Source organism: Scatophagus argus, chromosome 10 (assembly GCF_020382885.2).
Source record: "Scatophagus argus isolate fScaArg1 chromosome 10, fScaArg1.pri, whole genome shotgun sequence".
In the NCBI taxonomy this organism is placed as follows: domain Eukaryota; kingdom Metazoa; phylum Chordata; class Actinopteri; family Scatophagidae; genus Scatophagus; species Scatophagus argus.
Window position 1 is genome coordinate 23,148,992 of NC_058502.1, and position 18,332 is coordinate 23,167,323.

Below are 18,332 nucleotides of genomic sequence, written 5' to 3' on the forward strand. Positions count from 1 at the left end.
AATACATACCATTGGCTTCAATGCCATTTTATTTTCTTCTTATTTTCAGACATACAGTAGGTTACGAGGCCTTTCTGGTAGGAGTGTTAAGGTTTCATACTGCCTGATGAGCCAAAATGAGCCTAATCCTAATTTTTTGTCTGACACAAGTTAGTAGTTGCCACTATCATTTTCTTGTGAAATATGATAGTCAAGTTCCAAAGACAGGAAGAAATAATACAGTGTTTTAAGCGTTGTATGTGTTTTGCAGCCATAAGGAGAAGTTATTATATTTCAGTCTTGAAATACTGCAATCATTTTAAACTTGTTGCCTGTGGAAGCCATAACCTCACTATCACAATCAAGTCATCAGGTACTCCAGGCAGGAATCAAATTCGTTTTGGTGAATATGACTATACTTAACTGTACAACCCCAAAATTCATCCTTACTCACTGCTTAGCACAAGAGAAATACATATCAAAGACAAACAACAACATAAATCCTAACCTTAAACCTTCAATGTGTGTGTGTGTGTGCGTGAATGCCTGTGTGTGTGTGACTGTGTGCACATCTTGGAGCCTGCAACCAAAAAATGAAGGTATATTTTGTCACTGCAGATAATGCACTACTAAATTACGGCGGTAATTCAAAAGAAACATCAACAATAGATTCAATATGTCATCATTATTCAGTACTATCATTTGTTATTTCTTAGTTTAAAGGTTAAGCTTTTAAACTCTCATGAAATGTGAAATATATTGCAGCAATGAATTGTCAGCAATGTCAGTAGATGAGTAGTGGGTGTTAGGAGTATCTCGTCAAAAGGTGAAGTTGTTCAAAGCCAGAAATTTCAGAAGCTAGCGAAAAAATCCCCAAACAATAAATATTGATCAGTCAACCTACCAGATACATTGTGTTTATTTGGGGCAGTAAAAATCCTACTTGTCACCTGTTTAAGATGAGAATGAAAAACATCCCAAAGGAAAGAGGAGGACAGAGGGCTGAGAAACAGTGAGAAAAAGGCCTAACAGTTGACCTTCATCACAATTCTCTCAGCCTCCCACTCCCCAAAATCTGGTCCAACCAGGTGAACTGTGAGGGCTTTTGTGGAGAAATTGAATGAGAAATGATTATAGTGATAAGCTCAACACCAGTGGGCTGCAAAATCACTATGTGCCAGGCTCCCCCACTCTCAATCACAACTCACATTTTAGCAAGGACTCTGAAAAACGTGTACTCTGAATCAAAAGAATTCAGTGCAATTTTAGACACTAAGATATGGGGACAGCAGAAGGACCACAGAGTGCTTTTGATTGCAACATGCAGAATGAATGTGTCAAAGTAACACTTAATGGAATATATTGACCACAGAGTAATTTTGATATTAGGTATAGTATTTATTTAACCATATTGTTTTAAATCAACATATCCTACTTTTGTGGTCACATTAGTTGGCTTTTATTGTTCAATGTTCTTGGTTCTGATTGAACTTGAATCCAACAATGTCAGAAACATAGAAATAACACAGAGGGTCTGTCTTAACATTATTTGTCTTAAAATGAATTGTACCTTGCAGGCCAGAGCTTCAGCACTTTCTCTACACGCCCTCTCGATCTCCAGGTTCTCCTGAATGGCACTGACTTCTTCAATGACCATCTGAGAAACTAAAATAAATAAATAAATGAACAAAATTAAAAGCAGAGAACATGATAAAACACATTGTCTTTATTATATGACTTGGTGAGAAGAACTAAATGTTTTAGGGCCCTGTGAGAATCTTTGGTCGTCGGTCAGAACAGTCCAACATCTATAAACCAATCAAAATGAACATGCTGATCAGTCATTGTTAAGTATCTGTACAAAAATTCTGTCTACAGCACAAACAGTGTAGAGGCTATATGAGCACATAGGCACCGATTGCATGGGTGCTTCAGGGCTGGAGCACCCACATGTGTCAGCCTACACTTCATTGATTTGCTAATGACCACTCCCCATTACCTATCAACGTCTTGCATTGTGATAAACTGCGCAAAAGGCTGGACAGCCAACAAAATGGACAAATTTGTCATAAAAAAAGACAAAAACCCCACCGACCCCACACCGTCTTCCAGTAGGCCTATCTTGGCAACGACTGAGGACAACTGCAGTAGCAGTACAGATGATAGGCAGAAAAAAGGTTGGGCTTTCCAAGCTAGCTGGAAAGGCAAATACCCACGGATAGCCTACGACACTGCAAAAAACAAGGTATTTTGTGAGGTTTGCACTGCAGTCAAAACCATGGATGCCCCTCTCTCATCTACTACACATGAGCAAGAGTCTTTGAGAGCGTTTGTATGGGATGGTTTTTTCAGCTGGGCAAAACCCAATTGGTCTTTTGTTAACCAAGAGCTTTGGGTTGGCAGTTAAAAACTGCTTTAGTTGCCCTGAGTGGGAAATCCATTCAGTTAAAGTGTTAAAAACTGTTCATGAAAAGTCTCGTCTCATCTTGTCTTGTTTTCTACTGCTTATCCGGGTCTGGGTCACGGTAGGGAAGCCCAGACTACCCTCTCCTCGCCACTTCCATGAGCTCATCTGGGGGGACACCAAGGTGTTTCCAAGCCAGATGAGATACGCAGTCTCTCCATCGTGTCTTGGGTCTGCCCTGGGGGCGCCACCTGGATGGAAATGCCCGAAACAGGAGACTGGAGACATCCTGGAGGCATCCTGACCAGATACTCAAACCACTTTATAAATAGGGTGAGACTGAGCCAAGCCACCCTGCAGAGGAAACTCATTTCAGCCACTTGTATTCGCTATCTTGTTCTTCCGGTCACTACCCACAGCTTGTGACCAGAGAGAACGTAAAGTGACCCGTAAATTGAGAGCTTTGCCTTTTGGCTCAGCTCTCTCTTCACCACAACAGACCGGTACACCATCTGCATCACAACATAGATAGAAAGACAGATAGATAGATAGATCTGAGAACCATGGCCTTGGACTGAGGTGAGGTGTTGATCTTCATGTCAGCTGCTTCACACTTAGCTGCAAACCATCAACGGTGTGAGCGAGGTCACTCTTGATGGTGCCAGTAGGACCATGTCATTTGCAAAAAGAAAAGACAGTATCCTAAGGTCACTGAACCTGACACCCTCCACCACATAAAGATTATAAACAGAGGGTAGCCCTGACAGAGTCCAACCCTGAGTGGGAACAAGTTTGACTTATTGCTGGCAATGTGAACCAGGCTCTCACTCAAACAATACAGAGACTGGATGGGATAGGCCATCCCCTATTCCCAGTGAACCCCCGACAGGATACCCTGAGGGGCACAGTCGTAAGCCTTTTTCAAGTCCACAAAACAAACAAAATAAAAAGAAAATGAGGAAGAAGAAGAAAATATCTCACATTTTTGACAAAAACAACCTTGACCTAATGCCCTCTGAGTTGTCATTGAGCTTTGAAGTATCACATTGTTTTCACTGGCAGAGGGAGTTATCAAAGTGCTGAAAATTATGGAATTTTTGAATGTCTAAGAGTAATTTTCAGCAAAAAGGAATAATTTAATTTTACTATAATTCCACACACACTGACAGAACAAAAGACTATCCTGGTCATGAGTTTCACACACGTTTTGTAATAAAACATGGGGGATTCTGGGACAAAATCAAATGGGGGTCTGTGGTTTAATTGTCAGTTTAGGGGCCCTTGACATTTATAAGTTTGAGAACCTCTGATCTACAGTTCCATGGCAACTGAAAAAACCTCAGGGGCTGTATTCATAAAGTTTCCTGGTACAAATAGCTTCTCCTAGTGATGAATTTTTAATAAAATTCTTAAAATTCTGACGTTTTCTTTCTTCAAACACTGAATGAAATAAAGTCAGAAATTTTAAAAGAGATCACAACACAGGACATTGGACAACTGAAAAAATGAAACAGTGCAGCGGTCTTGAAAGGGATCCCCCCACCGAAGGCACATTCCACCACTATTTATGCTCCTCACTAGTACGCGCAAATAGAGAGAATGAGGTGTATCTTCTGCGTTATATTCTCATATGTCTGCCGCTTGGCTTGCACTGTAACACTGGGGCCAAGTTTGCCTCTTAAAATTTTAAGAGGGAAAGTTTTGTACTCATTAATATCAAATAGGTTAAACACTAAAATTACATGCAGGGAAACAAACTGAAGCAATTAAATACAAATACAGTGGATACAACAACTATCAGCATGTGAACAAGCTACTGGGTGAGTTGGCCTTTTATTTTCTAGGTTTCTTTTAAAGTATGGCTTACAATTCATTCAACAGAGACACTATCCAGAGTTGGACCATGTTTTAACAGAGACTAAATTAAAGTATAAAAGTTGAAAAATATGAAAATTCTATGTATTGTATTTCTTTTTTGGATGAACCACTCAAAACACTGAAAAGAATGAGTCATACCTAGCAACAGGGTCAGCCACGTCTCCGCTCTAAGATAAAAATTTCTGTCTGTTCTTTTCTCAGAGCAGCTTTTAGAAAGGACAAGTTTTCCCAAATCACTCCTAGAGATTTTTCTATAAATTTTATTCCATAAAATTTTATTCTATTCTTTTATTTTATTCTAAATTCTATAGTTTTTTGGCTCTCAGGCTCTCAATATGCAGAATGATTGTGAATGTGGACCCTGAGGACCATGTGATAGTGGAACATTTCAAGGAAGATGGACTTGCCGCTTTCCAACTGCAATTTTACTTCGTTAGTTAGTGGGAGTCACACTTCATGACTTCATGAAGAGAAATATCTGGCACTTTAGCTGCTAAATTTCCACTATATCTGCTTCTTTTAAGAATCAAGATGATGAAAGTGAAGTTTATGAGTGAAAAACCAGTGGCCTAGAGGTTGGAGAAGCGGCTTGTGATCGGAGGGTCACCGGTTCAATTCCCCCACTGGACGGGCAGGAAAAATTTGGGTGTGGTGGAGTGATTAATGTGATAAAATGCCCCCCCCCTCCATTAGCCCGCTGATGTTCCCTTGAGCAAGGCACTTAACCCCCCAATATGCTCCCCGGGCGCTTGATGCTGCCCACTGCTCCTGTGTGTGTTTCACTGCATGTAATTTGCCGGGTGTTGCATGTGTGTGTTCAACTAAGGATGGGTCAAATGCAGAAGACGAATTCAGTGTGTGTATGTAAAAATATATATACTGCCAATAAAGCTGATTCTTCTTCTTCTTCTTCTTCTTCTAAAACGTCTTACAGAGCTGAGGTGAACTTCAGAGCTGGTAATAATTCTCTGTGGCGTAATAATATTCTATTGGGTCATTATGAGTGACACCTTTTATAATACACACACTCATCTGACCCATTGTTGATATGAAAAACACTGATTAGTGTAGCTTTAACTAAACATAGACAATTTTTTAAAAAAAATCTATTAAAATTCCAAATTACAAACTGTAAGGTTGTTCAAGCTGCAATCACACCTCAGTACAAAAAGTATGCCCTTAAATAATTCCCCAACACTTATCTAATTAAACATTGTGATTGAGCAAAGAAGAAATTAAGCATTAGTGCCATTGCTGTGGGCAATTCCTTTCCCCACTGACACCTAATTACGAAGTTGATGAACGCCAGCGGCAGGCAATATACATGTTCCTCCAGCGCCTTCCACATCAATAGCACTTAGCTGCCAGTTTTCATCCTTGGCCTTTTCTCGTTCCTCTCTGCCTGTCTCCATAATGCTGTGGCCACACTAAGCAACCTACGAAAGGACGTCTTGAACTAAATGACATGTTAATTATAATTACTGGTAGCCATGGTAAATAAACAGTGGTGGAAGTGTTGAAAGTGTATATGAGCACGAATCAAAGGGGGGCCCTGACACATCAGAATTGGCAGTCTTAATTGTAAGTTTCGGCCTCCCCATCATCATCACTCCATCTTTTTTGTCCCTCTTTTTTTTTTTGCCTGTCTTTTTTCATCCTACTCTCAGGGAAGACAGTGATTACCCCTGTGCCGACGTGCTGCATAATGGTATCAGCGCCGCCAACAGAGCAGTGAATTAAATTGTATCTGCAGCCGCTGTGAAGCCTTGATGAGGGGGGCAGATGCCTTTGTGGTGTTATCATTATAACACAATGGTCATGTTGTCATCAACCTTGCCATCGGCAATTGAAAAGGCATGATTGTGTGCTGGGGGCTTTTTCTCCTGTCCTCCCACTACCCACCACCCCCACCCCCTACCACCACCACCAACCCTGCTGCCCCATCCCCAGCCGTTTCGTTGTGAATAGGAGCAATTTTCTAAGAGCTATGAAATCACGTAATAGGTCCTAATATGCAGCTGCTTGGCACAGTGAGGCAGCCTCTATTAACACGGAAGTCAAACACAATATGTGTTTTGGCTGGAGAATCGCTGAATACATGAGCACAGGCCAGATTTATTCAGATGAAAATCCACACAACTGTCACTGCCACAAAGACAAACTATTTGCTCTTATCTTTTGACATGTGGTGCCCTATTTCAGATTCTGTCTTCACTTAAGTGGTCATAGCAAAGCATTCAACCTATAAGGAAAATCATTTTGGAAAATTGAATGGTGGGCCAAAACATTTGAAACATATTTGTAGTGTTTGGAAACAGATTTGTGATAAAAGCTGGAGCAGTGACTATTCCAATACCATTGTCTGTGTCCTGGTTCATATATTTGAATGGCTCAAAACACCACACATTTATTACAAATGACCACATGTTCCCTAATCAATGTATTTGTTGTCACAAATTAGATTATATGCTCCTAAATTTCCCAGTGCCATTCCAGAATATTTACAATCCCTCACAAAGATGAATTTATATCACTTTTTATGTTTGTCGGTCAATATTTTCTTGACGTTTGCTCAGAATTTAAAGAAAACTTTAAAATGTTGGGATAAAACTGGTAAATGAGTGTCGTTAAATGGTAGAGCAAAATAATGTCATTAATAAAATAGCAGTACAACAGACACCTGAGTGTTTGTGCTCATTATGTTTTATTTCCAAAGAACCTTAAAGTATAATAAAATCACTACAGCACAAACCTAGTTAGGTGTCCAATTTTTAACATGACGTTGTTGAAGTTAAACATTGAAAAAATGATGAGGCTACATCTTAGGTAGTTGAATGTTGGAATTTCCCCATTAGCCACTACTCCTTTAAAAGGAACAGGCACAAACATTTATGGAACATGTGCCCTTGAAGCAAGAGGCAGCACTGTGGGAACTATAAATAAAGCTTTACGGCATAATGTGGATATTTCTCAATAATGTCTGTACACAATGACTATATAAGGTTTCCGCCTAGTGTTGTTGTTACATGTCACACAGCCCTGAAAACATTATACAACTGTTTCCACTGACTGAGTAGTGCTACCTGGGGCTAGTAAACTGACTTTGACTAGGAAAATGGGTGGTTTGCCTCTTTAAACATAATATCTAGGAACATGTATGGATTTCATCCAGTAACCTTCTACATTCTGTTATATACTTATTACTTCTACTTTTCAGATATTTGCTATTGAGTTGACTTGGAAGACTTTGGATGTTTTTAATTATGATACAAAGACATCTGGTGCATAAACATGGATAGCCAGCTTGTGGATATGACAGTGAGATAGTTACATCAATGCCACGGTCCTCCATGTATGAAGGTAAGCTGACTGACATTTTATCACATCTCTCTTAAACTCACTCTTTGCCAGTTAAGTTTGATTGGTTGAGAAATGGATACTATGTTCTAAGATAGTCTCCAAAAAAAGCTGCTCACTTACTGTATGAAACAAAAAATGTTTTTCTTTTTACATCCTACTTTGCCTACACATCGTGTGACCCACTGCACAACTACATTAGTGCCTCTACCCATGGCCTCATCCATCTTTGTCCCATAAATTTAACACTGGGACTATGTTTTAAAGTCTATATACCTATATCTTTTGCAATAGTAGTGCAGAGCTGCAGGGGATTTTTTTGGTCACTGAAACTAACTGGCAGCAATGCTGACTAAGTGTGTAACGTGTAATGCTTATCAGTCAATAGAAAACGAAAAATTTGGCAGGAGCATCAACACGATCAAGACTGCCTGTGAAAATTAGAAAAAGAATGAATGTGGTACGCTGTGGAAGCAATTACTGAAATGTAATAGACACAGTTCTGTAAAACAACCCAATTACACGTGCTGGAAGTCTAAGTTGGACTCACTTGGTTAAACTGTCTGGGTCAGTACAAATCCCAACACTGACAGCTGACAGCTTATCCTTATTTTTTATTCTTTCATAACAATTCCCCATCAGAGCAATGGCACATCATTGTGTGTGGAATGGAACTCACGCTAAGTTGATCGACTGGCTGCTAGCTGTGGGCAGAAAGAGGACTGAGGTTCTTGCTTTTGTTTTATATCAGTTCTGTGCATCAGAAATGTTCTAGTCCCATGACTACATTAACAGTTTAAGTTGATGGAAAGTTATAGTTATTGGTAAGTTGTAATTAGAACTAGCTTACAAGGACAAGATATTCTTTAAATGAGCATATTATCCACTGGCTGATCCACAATTTTCTTACTAAAGTGTTCTTAGACTTTGCAGATATGACAGCTGATACAGTAATTGTGGGACGTGATTTTAACTGCACTCGTGGATGGATTTCCTCCTAACACTATGACTCCTTCTTCCCAAACAAATGTTCTTTGTCCAAGTTTAATGATGTATGAAGGCTAACAAAACATAGACTCTCTTGTTTGCCCTAGACTAGACTAGAATGGACTGTTTTTACTACCTGGAAATAAATTACATAAATTACAAAAACAATAAAAACAAAAATAAATTGCTCAGTTTTGTCTTATAGCATAGACAATATAATTATCTAACCATGCCAGTGTGGCTATAGAAATAAAACTCAAAAATTCAGTAAGTCTTGTCAGTCTTGACAATGGGGACTTACATTATTATCATTATTATTATTATATATATTCACATCTTATTTCTCCACTTAATTTAAGTCATTTTGGACTACTAACTTACAATCAACTAGGATGGGGGAATTTTCAGGTTTTGCCAGTCCAGTCCTATTAGCTTAAACCTGTTTGATTTTATGTGAATCCACTAAATCATCAGTATTAAGCTGATTAGTAGATTAGCTCAGCTTGTTGGGGTGCTACCTGCCTATGTTTCATTGTGATGAACTAGAGCTAAGAGTCATTCACATACACTATATAGACAAAAGTCTAAAGACACACCTCTTTATAAGGCTGTTTTTCAGAGGTTGGCCTGCATTGTTACATACAGGCTAAAAAACCAGAGAACACTTCATGTTCTCAGTACTGACTGACCTGGACAAAAAGTCTGTTTCTCTTGTAGATGAGACTTGACCTTCTGACGTCTTCTGTAACTTAGAGTCCTTAACTGTTCTTCACATCTGGAGCTAGTATGACTATCCTGGTCCGCTCACGGTGTTTCGCACAGCTGTTGTGCCATCTCATTTGCAATTCTCCTCTTACATTTATCCCATATGTGCACAAAGCCTTGCGACCATATGAATTAGCCACATAAAATACAAAACAAAGCAACACAAAAATAGGTCTTATGGTTTAATGCTCAAAAGATGAACAAACTCTCACACTCTTGGGAAATATGTTTTTTTAGCCTCAGAATATATACAGTATACTTTAATTAAGGTGGCTGAAATCATAAAGTGACTGGAGACTTGAAATGTTCCTTGCTCTGAAACTGTTCTGTTCTGTAATTACTGATTATTATTGTGGAATGTAGAATCCAAATGTGCAAGACAGTTCAACGACGTGAAGGTTTTGTTATTATTTGCATGTACAGCTATGCCATTTCTACCATAAAACCTGCTGAGAATGTTCATGCATGTTGGAATTAATATCTTTGCATTAATAACATATCTCTGCCTTTTTGCCTTTACCAGTGGTTGCTTCAGTCAGATTATGGCAGTGTCAGTAATAATGAGCCAAGCAAGAAAAACTGGTATTGCACATACTATAGCAGTATAGCTCATATGCACCAGGCTTTAACAACAAAACAAAACAGTGTAGTTGTAAGCCTAGCAACACCCCTGATGTATATTAACACATCCGTGTGTTAAAGCTTGTTTATAGAATGAAAATATTTCTGCCTTTCATCTCACTTGTCTGGAAATCTTACCTTGCTGGAACTTGCTGAGCTCCTTGATGGCCTCATCTCTCTCCTCCTCCAGTCTTTTGCACTTATGTAAGAGACACAGAGAGATCAGCTTTAACACAGGACCAGTGCTGTTTCAACTTTCCACCTGTTCGTCTCTGCAACAGCACAATTCAGAGACTGGACAGGTGAGGAAATGTAATTACTTTTCCCATAGAGACCCTGGTGCTAATATGCACATTGTACCCAGAAATCTAGAACCTTCTATACAATTTCAAACACATTTTCCACATATATGTTAAATGACACTATGTATAAGAACAATCAGCACATATTTACAGTAATCAGTGAAGCTTATACCCTTCAATAGCCACCAGATATTTGCCTCTCTTCATGTCATCACCCACTTACACAGATTTCCATTGCCTTCCATTTTCAGTAATTAGCATTAATCATTATTTGGTACAGTTTATCCAATCCTACTCCTAACATAAAAGGCCAACTCATATTAAGGGTGCTTCAGTCAGGATTTTTGGGGGTTGATCACTGATGATCGATGAAAATGTTTTTCATCACTTTAACACATAAAAAAGCACTACTAAAATGTTGAGGAAATATTATATTAATTGTATTTATTTTGCTCAACTCAAAGAGTTAAAACAAAAAGAAAAGTTATCTGTAAACTGTAGAAAACAGAAATAAAAAGAAAGAAATAGGACACAGTTTAGTAATACCGAGTTTGGTGTCTTAGTCTCGTTTGTCTTAGTGCTGAGATCTTTGTGCCCTCCAGTCTCTATTCCCCCAGTTGGTCACTGCTTGAATATAGTTATTTTTCATCTCTGACAGAAGTTAGGTCAAATGGACACTAATACTAAGTGTCTGTAACTCCAAACTAAGAGAAGGGTTTGCTGTCAGGAAGTGCAGAAAGATGGCACATAGTACATGGAGTGCTTAGGTTCTTTATACTTTAACAGCATTCATAGAGAGAAAATGTTAAAGCTCATTGGCAGTGGTTTGGTTTCAGTACTGATACTGAGACAACATCTTTTTTAAGATCACACATTGATGAATATAATTTAATAATCATTCAATAATTTTTCTATTTAACAAAATGGTGCTCAGTGGAATTCTGATTATGACTTATGATTAAAATATTTAATGTGCACAATTAAAGTACATATCTGTGAAAATAACTGATTTCAACTGGAAGTACTTGAGCTGAAATAAAGACTCGTTTCAGCTGAGGCACAAAAGGTAGTGATCTGAGATTCTAAGCCCTGTCTGGGTTTCTCTGATGTGGATTTCTGAAGGCCAACAGCACTTCCTGATTAGCTTTTGGACCAGTATTAAAACCTGTCTTTTTAATAACTAGCAACTCTGAGACATTTCTCTAAAAGTCTTCATAATTAAACAACAGAACAGGTTATCTGTCATGGCCTTTCAAAAGAGTCTGTAGTCAGAGTTATGGGACAAACCATAACAGATAACAGCTTAAGATATCATTTGTTGATTGTTTCCTGATCTGCCATTGCTTTGGTTAGGATTGGGTGAAGTTTGCACACAAAAACAACGTGGTTAATTTAAGGAAAGGCTGTGGCGATGGTTATGAAATATGAAGTATATGAAAGCATATGAAAGTCACTGTGTTGACACATCCACCCCAACGTTTGTAACAATGTCGCACACAAAAACAGTACATGCTGTTTTACTGGGAGTCATTCTTCTTGAATTTCCCTCTGGGTTAATAAAGTATCAGTCTATCTATCTATTCTCTTTCCAAACCAATACAAAGCATTGTACGTACTGCTAAACTGCAAGTACGATTTCAGCTATTTCTGCTTTTGCTACAGCCTACTACTACCATTACCACTACTTTTACCGCAACTGTATATTTATTCTACAGTACTAAAGCTTTTAACATTACTATAACCGTTGCCAACTATGGCATATCAGAGATGGTCAGAGGAGAACAAGATGTTGTCAGACAGACTACATACACCTGATATTACCACTTACCTCCATGGTTGCTGTCTCATGCTTCCTCTGCAGACCCTCATACTCCTGCAGAGCTGAGGGGTGCAAAGGAAACCAGTAAGCCATGTTTATCAGTAAATCACAATGAACACACAGCTCACAACATCTTTATGAAAAAAGTGAAGTCAAGCGGGAACTTCTCTAGCATGTGACAACTTCTCATTCAGTGATAAGTGCAGCTTGTGTCCTGCGTCATCTGACAATTATAGCAGAGGGCATGTTGAATATAGCAACGCTCTGATTGTCTGGATATTTGCCTTGGGTGTTAACTGCAATAGATATGTGAACTGCCTTCTCGAATAAAGTTGAATTAAGAGATAATGTTGTTGTTGACCAAGATGGCTGGTAGCCAGAAAGTTAAAAAAATATTTGTCTTTGTACAATTCAAGTATTGTATGAACTTACATCTGTTAAGCTATTTTCCCATGTAAGAACACGTTAATCACAATTCAGCCTCTACTATCCTCATGACTTTCAGGAATGATAGAACAGGAAGCTGACTAAGGATGCCATTTTCCTGCAGTGTGGTAAGGAACAATCTGACATTTTGGAATGGATAGTACACTTGTGAGAAAGTATACCCCGAAGCAGATGAGAAGAAAGATAATAATTTCTAGTATTAAGATATTAATACACTATATAGGCAAAAGTTTCCATGCACAGCTGGACATTTAAGCTGTTGAATGTGTTAACTGGACAATAAATCATATGCACTAATGGGGACAAATGGTCACACCAGACCTGCAATAATACATGTGTAGTAATAATTGTGCAATAATCCTTACTCATGGATGAGTACATACATACTAAGTCTTTCCTGAAACAAATCAGTACAATAATCTATCTGTCCACTAACCATAACTTGAGGGACTCTAGTGTGAATAGTATTTAGTTGTGTAAAAAAATAGTTTTTCTTTTCTGTACTGCATACAGCTGCAGGTACTTGTTTCCTGTGTATTTATTCTTTGTGAATGCTCATCCTTCCCTTATCCTTGCATGCTTTGCACCCTCTATATCATATTTGCTGCTGTAACATTGTATTTCCCAATTATGGGACTAATAAAGAATTATCTTATCTTATCTTATATTTATGGGGAGTTGAGCCCCTGACTTCCAGTGAAGGGAAATCTTAACGCTTCAGCATACCAAGACATTTTGGACAATGCTATGCTTCCAACTTTGTGGCAACAGTTTGGGGAAGGACCTTTTCTATTCCAGCATGACTGTGCCCCAGTGCACAAAGCAAAGTCCACAAAGACATGGTTGGATAAGTTTGGTGTGGAAGAACTTAACTGGCCTGCATAGAGCCCTGACCTCAACCCCATTGAACACCTCTGAGACTGAGAGCAAACATCAGTGCCGGACTTCACCATTGCTGTACTGCATGAACAGGAAAATTCCCACAGAAACGCTTCAAAAATCTGTGGAAGGCCTTCCCAGAAGAGTGGAAGCTGTTATATCTGCAAAGCTGTCTAAGTATTCAGAATGCAATGACATTAAAGTTCCTGTTGGTGTAATGGTAGGTCCCAATACTTTTGTCTATATAGTGCACCTGAAAGCAGGAAGGGACCGGCAGCTTACTTTTGCCCCTGGGCCCAAGACTGCTTTAAGCCAGCTCTGAGTATAAGGAGTAAAGTTGCTCCTGGTGTAGGGCCTACACGGACTTTGGCCATAAAATAAGCTAGTGAAAAAAAAAAGCCCACGAGAGAACAATTTCAGCTGAAGTGAACGTCTCTGGTCATAACCCAAAGTTTATACTATCATATGGCGTGAAATGAAAATGCTGTGTTGTCTCCTAGAAAATCTAGCAGAGATTTCCAAGGTAAAAGACTTAATGGAAGCTTATGTCTCAGCGTGGAGTGAAAGCGCTCGTCACCACACACTAGACTATAGCACATTAAACATGTGATCAGCCGCCACCACAGCGTTGGGAAGCCTAAAGCTTAACCCCACAGCAGATCCAAAGACTACCCTGCTTTGTTCGTGTATGAAAAACCTTTAAAGCAAGTGTAGCTTCTGTGCGTAAATCTGTGAACAGAGCGAATTTCCTTTAACCCAAGAGCGGAGACTGTTTTAGATATGCGTGCCGTACCGTGACACAGCGCAAAGTCCCGACAGCCCACGGTGGGACATGGTGGGCAGGCAGGTGGAAAATATCTTACAGCTCAAAACTAACTTACCTTGGTTTGACAGTTCTGTAATGATACTGATTTTATCGAGCTCTTCTGCAGCCATAGCGAGAATACCTTTACCTAAAGTCAATAGGAAAGCGCTTCCTCGCCACAACACACCTGTAAGGTAGATTCCCTCGCGCGCAAGCCACCAGCTCACAGCACAGCGCAAATAAAAGGCGAACGCGTAGGATGTTCGCGAGACGCTGACATCAACTAACATAACCTGCAGTGATGTGCAGTAATCACAATCCTGTGAATCACCGGGACAAACTTAACACTATACAGAGACATTGTTCTAGTTTTTCCTTTGCTTCTTAAAATATTCCAATCCTACATTATGAGGCAAAGAGGGAACAGAGTCTGAAATAAAACATATACTGTACGTATTATATCAAAATGTGTACACATACAAACCCAGCAGACTAATTCTGTGTTTTGTTAATCTATTTTCAAAACTTTATCTGTCGGACTGCAGTCCCACAGTGATTTTGTAATAGGGACTTGCAATTTCTGAAATCCATCTTGCATCAGTCAAGGAAAAGTTAAGAGCACCTTACTATTAATTTTCAGATGTGTGGAATGTAAAGCCGACACTTGATATTCCATGCAGGTTGTAGTGTATTTCTTGTTTCTGGAAGCGAACAACCGACTTTTATTTTGGAAAGGAGGAAATGACGTTTGCAGTAAGTAAAGTAAAGCCTCATAGTGAGAACAATATGGTTAAAGTCTCTTAGAGCTTTAAACAGCATGAGAGCCCATTCATTATTTATTGAAACTTGAAGACATTTTATTTACGTAAATTATTATAACTCAAATTTCAAATTAGATTTTCACTGAGCTGCATACTGTACCTGTGAACAATTTTATACCAAACTAGCACAACATATAGGAAAGTCATTGCCCAACAATAATATAAAACACCCATTCTGCAATTCCAACATTTGTCAAAAAAATTTCTGCTGGAGCTGGTAACATCTTAAACACCTGCTGAACAACCTCTGAATCTATTTAACATTGCTATATTAAATATTAGATGGAAATGAGGGTTAATTCTGTGATCATACATCATACTGTGTGTGTGTGTGTGTGTGTGTGTCCTGAATGATGAAACCACAATGTATTTTACTTTAATTTATTAATGGACACAGACTCACAAAACCATTATTTTTTCACAACAAAGAATTAGATGGGAATGATTAATATACTCTTACATACTCACTTTTTGCAATACAAATCAAACAGCAAAACACAAACAATGTAAACATCCACTGTGTTCTTTCTATATTAGGAAGCAGGAGGGAAGAAGGAGGCAAAGTACTGGGGGCGACATACACTAAAGAACTCAACTCTGCTTGTGGCCCAAGTTTGTCTGTTTAGTAAGGATGTTTTCCTCAGCATGTTGACAAAGCTGAGATGAAAACATGGAAAATACAGCAGTAGCCTGTTATTAAAGAATACGTAGACAGTGGATACGAGAAATGCTTGACTATAAAATCACCCTCAGGTAAATATTGGTATGGTCACACTTAAGATGTTCAGCTTGTTGTTTAAATATTCATTCAAAGTGTGCCTTTCACTTTATAAACTGACAATCTGAATCAATATATTTCAGTCTCCAAAAAAAACCCCAAATGTTTATCATCTTCACCTACTGCAAGTGGTTGCAGAGGTACTTTATTTTTTTATTATAATTTTGACAACTGCTCTTTCTTCATTTGGAAGCCTCTTGCCTTTAGTGGGAAATGAATATCACATAGCATTTATTTAAAAAAAAAAAACAAAAAAAGGAAGAGGGGGATCCAGCAGTAACACACCCCAATAAATAAAGACTGATCTATAATTTTAACGATATATTCACGTTTTTGCAATCAAGAGTAGACATTACAAACACTATACACAACGTCTGGACACGGATACACTACATCTACAGAAGAGATTATTGCCCTGTTCTCATTCAGGCTGGGAAGTGGGGGTGATGTTGTGGTGGGGCTTGGATTCATTCAAAGAACCACGAGGAAGAGGCAAGAGGAGGTTACATTTGGGATGAGTGAGGGCTCGACAACACTGGTCTCCCAAGTGCAGGGCTGTAGGGGGAGATGAAATAAGGAAATGAAGGGAGTGCTGGGTGTCAGGGTGAGTGTGTGCCTCAGTGACGGACGGCAGACTCCCTGGGGTAAAACTCGGACAAAGTGCTCTGAGGGATCCTCTTGAGCATCTCCTTGGGGAAGATTCGCAGCAGCTGCCAGCCAATGTCCAGAGTTTCATACACTGTCCTGTTGTCGTACGGGCCTGAGTGAGACACAGGTGGTTAGCACCCAAACACAGTATCAACTGTCTGATGTACACACATTCTCTAACAACAAGCAAAGAATGTCCTTGAAAATGCATCATGAAGAAAGAAATACAAAGAAATTCAGTGTTAAGGTTGTAGCATATGAATTTAGTTATTTATTAGATGGCTAAAACCACAAAGGAAAGTTATGTCAGCTTCTTTTGTAACTGTGTTAACATGACTGGGAAGATGATATCATCTCATATTGATCACAGACCGCTGAACTGAATCAAACCAAAACGTATCCTCGCAGACTTTGTGATATTAATAAATATCATATTGCTGTAGCTATTGTAATGAAATTTACTCCTCTAATTCTTTCATGTTCTTGTGAGTTGGAGGGAAGATAATAATATAACAATATACTCGTCTTGCTATAACGATTACTCTCTGAATCCATCAGTATTCAAGAAAAAAAAAAGTTCTGTAAGTATAGTATCTACAAAGATTAAACCATTTCAGAATCAAGCTTTGTTTAATCACTTTGTAGAGAAGAGAGATGAAAGAAACTGGTCAGGCAAGCTTCAGTAGCAAAGCGGAAACCTCCATGAATCAATGTGCAGTAACAGATGAGGCACTGCTCCTACTGTTATTTCAGACCACTGCTGATCTTATTTCTATGAGATAATCACAATACACAATAGCACAATGTATAGTGTTCACAATCAAAATTAATTACTCTGGGCATCAATAGTGACTACATGAGAGAAGGGCAAAACAAACGCAGCGGCCAATATATTTTCAGTAAAGGTTGTCTTGTCTACGCAAGAAAACTGAACCACCTCGAAGGCCACATAATGTCAGTGTCAGAGATTAGACAGGAGACATTTCAATGTATTTATATAGCACCTTATACAATCAAAATTGTCTCTAGGTGCTTTACAGAGACCCAGAGCCTGAACCCCCAAGCAAGCAGACAGTGGCAAGGAAAAACTCCCTTTTAACAGGAAGAAACCTTGAGCAGGACCCAGCTCACAAGGGAGAACCATCTTGCTGATAGTCGGCCGGGTGAAAGGGACACCTACTGCCATGCATTCTTCCACTTCAACATTGATTTGTTTATTAAAATTGTCATCATGGGAGTATACTTAAATCACAAGAACTTACTATGGAGTAAAGGTTCCATATGAGATTTAATTAATTCGGTCAATTAGAGGTTCACTGCTTGCTATGTGACAGCATATGTGACTAACGACTAACAGAGGTTTCTCCTGCTCCTACACTTCTCTGTGGTGAACTCACAGGTTGTGAAGAGTGATCAGAGCATGACATACTTCCATTTACTCTGTTCAAGGTGGAGCCTAAATCTTACATAATGCTGGACAGTTTAATGAATAATAACGCATCATAATTTATTATGTTTTGAGTAAAATCAGCGATGCTGTGTCCAAAGTGGACCAACCCACTCCTTCTACTACTGCTGGTCCAGACTGAAGACAAGCCCACAAACCTATTCACAGTGGCAGCCATTGGCAGTTCATTTACATAAGGTACTATGAGAAAATAAAGCAATTTAATTCTGTTGTTAATTTGTTTCTGTTTTTCTCTTAAAATCAAAAAAGAACTTAGGCTAAGAGTAACTAAGATTAACATTAAAGTACAGAATCTTTAAGCGGTACAGATAAAAGTAATTGTACAGTTAAAATCTTAACAATATTCAACTCTAGATCAGTCTTTATGGCGACCA

General features: G+C 38.8%; 2 protein-coding genes across 5 annotated transcripts in view; both read right to left on the reverse strand.

Annotated features, from left to right (window-relative positions):
- shtn1 (shootin 1) overlaps nt 1–14,963 on the reverse strand; it is a 37,460-nt gene extending 22,497 nt beyond the window's left edge. The window contains exons 1-4 of one of the 4 annotated variants that reach the window (XM_046402016.1): nt 14,431–14,505; nt 12,122–12,174; nt 10,130–10,190; nt 1,550–1,644 (exon numbers count right to left, since the gene is read on the reverse strand). In XM_046402016.1, coding sequence (XP_046257972.1) covers nt 1,550–1,644; nt 10,130–10,190; nt 12,122–12,127 — 162 coding nt within the window. In that variant the 5' untranslated portion in view covers nt 12,128–12,174; nt 14,431–14,505. Of the gene's footprint in view, nt 1–1,549; nt 1,645–10,129; nt 10,191–12,121; nt 12,175–14,319; nt 14,506–14,870 lie in introns of those variants that run through there. The other 3 variants (XM_046402019.1, XM_046402015.1, XM_046402017.1) reach the window with 3 other exon arrangements.
- Nucleotides 14,964–15,431: 468 nt separating this feature from the next.
- Nucleotides 15,432–18,332, reverse strand: part of atp6v1ba (ATPase, H+ transporting, lysosomal, V1 subunit B, member a) — a 45,721-nt gene continuing 42,820 nt past the window's right edge. Inside the window, exon 14 of the mRNA XM_046402020.1 lies at nt 15,432–16,602. Within this exon, the coding sequence (XP_046257976.1) occupies nt 16,460–16,602 (143 nt within the window). The 3' untranslated portion in view covers nt 15,432–16,459. The remainder of the gene's footprint in view (nt 16,603–18,332) is intronic.